This window comes from Cryptomeria japonica, chromosome 8 (assembly GCF_030272615.1).
Source record: "Cryptomeria japonica chromosome 8, Sugi_1.0, whole genome shotgun sequence".
In the NCBI taxonomy this organism is placed as follows: domain Eukaryota; kingdom Viridiplantae; phylum Streptophyta; class Pinopsida; order Cupressales; family Cupressaceae; genus Cryptomeria; species Cryptomeria japonica.
Window position 1 is genome coordinate 655,837,207 of NC_081412.1, and position 3,769 is coordinate 655,840,975.

At 40.8% G+C, this 3,769-nt stretch overlaps 1 protein-coding gene across 1 annotated transcript; it reads right to left on the reverse strand.

Annotated features, from left to right (window-relative positions):
• LOC131049635 (receptor-like protein EIX1) lies at positions 1–3,311 on the reverse strand. Its single transcript, XM_057983696.2, has one exon. It carries the CDS (start codon positions 3,207–3,209, stop codon positions 177–179), a length of 3,033 nt encoding a protein of 1,010 aa, XP_057839679.2. The 5' UTR covers positions 3,210–3,311; the 3' UTR covers positions 1–176.
• Between the last annotated feature and the right edge of the window lie 458 nt (positions 3,312–3,769).

Here is a 3,769-nt window from a genome sequence, read left to right on the forward strand (position 1 = left end):
TTTATATAGTGTCTTGTCATATCAATAAATATTACAAATAGTCTCGCATTTAATTATTGTCATATCAATAAATATTACAAATAGTCTAGCATTCAATTATTAGCATAAGACTTACTGTAACCCATTTCTCGGGATTGATCCCTGCATCCTCTATTCAAAATATATCCTGCATGGATTCAATGTTTAAAAATATATTGGATAAACCTATCCTGCAAACTAAAACATTTGTATCTCCATTCTAGGTGAAAGCACAGCACTGCAATTATGCTGGCGAATCCCACCCCAAAACATAATCCTACTGACACTGCCCACCATCGATCCATTTCATCATATGTGTCTGTCTCTGACACTCCTGTGCTATTCGACTGTACTTGGCCACCTCTTTCACCCCAACCAGATCTCAGTGTTCCATTTTCCAAGGGAGGCCCGTGAAGATTGGGGTTCCCCAAATAAGAAGAACCCTCAAACGTTGCAAACTGCTTCCCTTGTGGTATTAACCCAGAAAGGTTGTTGTTTGAAACATTCAGAACAGAAAGGAATGTGAGATTTACAAGATCTGCTGGAATATTGCCTGACAACATATTTCTCGAAAGATCCAGAGATTCCAGATGAGCCATACCTCCAAAGGATTCAGGAATGCTGCCACTCAGATTGTTGTTTGAAACGTTGAGAGCAATTAGACCCTTCAGCTCTCCCATTTCTTCAGGAATATTGCCTGACAGTTGGTTGTGGGAAAGATCCATAAATTTGAAGGCACTGATAATCTTAGGGTATGGAGTTGCTCGTCCCTTAATCCAAAGTGTTACTTGATTCACAAACCTTATTTGAAAAACGAGACCAACACCATCTCCCATAACCCAATCACTGGAGCTCATCTCTATTACATCACTTTGTGTCTGATTCGCCATAGCATTCAACTTCCCTAAACTCTGAGGAATAAGTCCTGATAAATTATTATGAGATAAATCTAAAATTTGAAGATTCCTGAGCCTATGCAAGTCTGGTGGAAAAGTGCCTTGCAACTTATTAAAAGCCAAGTTGAGAATTCGTAACTCTGCTAGTTCTACAATCCAAACTGGGATGCTTCCCTGAATTCTGTTCTTTCCTATGTCAAACACTCGGAGTTTTGTGCAACTTGCAATAGATGGAGGGATAACACCTTGCAATTTGTTTTCACCGAGATTTAGTGTCTGAAGTTCAGTCAGATTTTCTAGCTCTCTTGGCATCTCACCTTCCAAATAATTTTGAGCCAAATTCAAGATATATAGAGAAGAACAACTCGCCAGATTTGTAGGAATGACATCATTTAGCCTGTTCTTTGACAAGTCCAGATACTCTAAACTATCAAAGTCAGAGCATATAGAGCGCGGAATAGAACCATTGAACCTATTCTCTGACAAGTCTAAAAACCATAGAGAAAAATCTGGAATAGAGCCATGTAAGCTATTGTTATGCAAGTCGAGAGTGAATCCAATGTTGGAAACAGCAGGGGGCAGAGTACCTTCCAGTTGATTATGTGAAATATTGAGCCTGTCAAGACCCGGAAGATCCCACAACCAAGTAGGAATATTTCCCACAATGTTGTTGTCTGATAAGTCCACATATTCTAATGAGAATTGAGTGGACAAAAATACATGTGGCAGAAAACCTTCCAGTCGGTTATGTGAAAGATAGAGCGCTTCAAGACTGGGAAGATCCCACAACCAATTAGGAATATTCCCCACAAGGTTATTATCTGACAAGTCCAATTCTTTTAGTGAGTATAAAGTAGACAGAAAGGGAGAAATCTGCCCTTGGAGATTACAAGACCTTAACCTCAGGTACTCCAGTTGGGCCAATTGCGGAATCCCACTTAAAGAGGTATTAACTGTAAGTTGGTTTTCAGAAAGGTCCAATTCTTCGAGGTGAGCTAGATCTTCCAGGGCGGAAAGGGCAATACTGCCAGTTAAATTGTTGGAGCTGAGCAACAAACTTGCTAAGTGGACAAGCTTTGAAATGGTATCTGTTATTGATCCAGACAATTGGTTGTCACTGAGGTCCAGATTTACGAGGGAAGAAAGCTTTGAAATGGTATCTGGAATTGTTCCAGACAATCGGTTGTTACTGAGGTACACATCTGTGAGGGAATAAAGCTCTGAAATGGTATCTGGAATTGTTCCATACAACCGGTTGTTCCTTAGGTCCACATGTCGGAGAGAAGAAGGCCCACTAACTAATGATCCAAATGGTGGCAAATCCCCTGTTAAATTATTGTCTGAGAGTAACAACGTCTCAAGCATTGAAAAATTTGCAAAGGAGTGAGGAATTACTCCTCCTAGATAGCTGTTACTTGACAATTCAAGAGAGCTTGGGCTCGAACGGTGCAAGAAATTGGAAGGGATGGAGCCGTTGAGACTACACCGAGACAGATCAAGGGAAACCAAGGACGAGACATTCTGAAACCAAGCTGGCAATGGGGATGGAAATGAATTATCTGAAAGATGCAGGTGGGATAAATGAGTGAGGTTTAGGAGTGAAGGTATAGTACCTGAAAGTCCACATCCACTAAGGCGAATCTCCCTGAGATTAGACAGGCTGCTAAGGGCGCTACCCCAATCCTCGGATGCCATTGACAGATTTACCCAGTTCATATTCAGGTATTCCAAGTTTCTCAGATTTCTTATCCATCCTGCAAACCTCTGACTCTCCCGGTCATGTCCGCTCAAATCTAAGGCCGAATCTGTTGACAGATCCAGGTAGCGCAAGGTTGTAATGTTACTCAACTCCAAAGGGATCTCGCCTCCAAAATAAGCACCTCCCAAGTTAAGGAATGTAAGCCTCTGGAGTTTTGCCAGCTGAGGAGGTATGGCAGTATAATTGAAGAAATTCCAGCTCAAATCCAAATATTGCAGACGCTGCAGGTTGAACAGGGAGGGATGGATCTTCCAACTGAAACGGCATCGATCATCCCTCTCCGTGCATTGCTTTTGGTCATAAATTCGGTTTTTGAGATCGAGGGAAACAACATGGCCGGAATGATAGTCACAGACGACACCCTGCCATTGGCAACAGTTGAATTGCTGCCATGACCTTAATCGACCCGTGGAATCATTGAGGCCACCTTTAAAGTCGAGAAGGTAACTTCTTTCATCATCTCGGCAGGCGTTAACAAATGAAAAATGAAAGTGCAACATTATCATCACGGCCATGTAAAATGAAAGGCGATACATGATTGCATAAAAAAAAGGCAAAGCTGTTAAGGTGGAATGGAGTACGTGTTGCAGATTATAATCCCAGCTAGCGATATGAGTGCATTCACATCACCTAACAGACATCAGCTGCACGATTTAATATTTGGAGACTCTTATTTAGTAACCTTTCTACCTAATAAATGAACGATTTGTCTAGACGTGACTTAATAATTGAATACAAGGGGTTGATTAATAGGTCTTTTTATCTATAGATAAGTATCTGTGGCTGTGCGTTATTGCCAACTTCCACATTCAAAATGCTGGACGACTTATTGACAAAATTACACAGAGAAAAGACTGGTCGAACGCTTGAGTTGACTTAGAGGGCAGAGTCTATCGACCGTGTTGGATGTAGTCTGCATTCTTGCTGTCTGTGTTGTCATTCTAATTTCCTCACATCGCATGATTATAGTTCTAAAAAATAGAATGATGTCGAATTCTACTTCGTAAAGTTAAAAATAAAAGTTCTAATTTATTGTAGTTATGCATATTTGTGCTTTGATTTTTAGCTTCTTTTCTACTTGCTCAAGGCTTCTATA

Bases quoted from the DNA above. Each gene is read 5' to 3' on its own strand.
- LOC131049635 (XM_057983696.2), bottom strand. From the start codon at position 3,209: ATGTATCGCCTTTCATTTTACATGGCCGTGATGATAATGTTGCACTTT.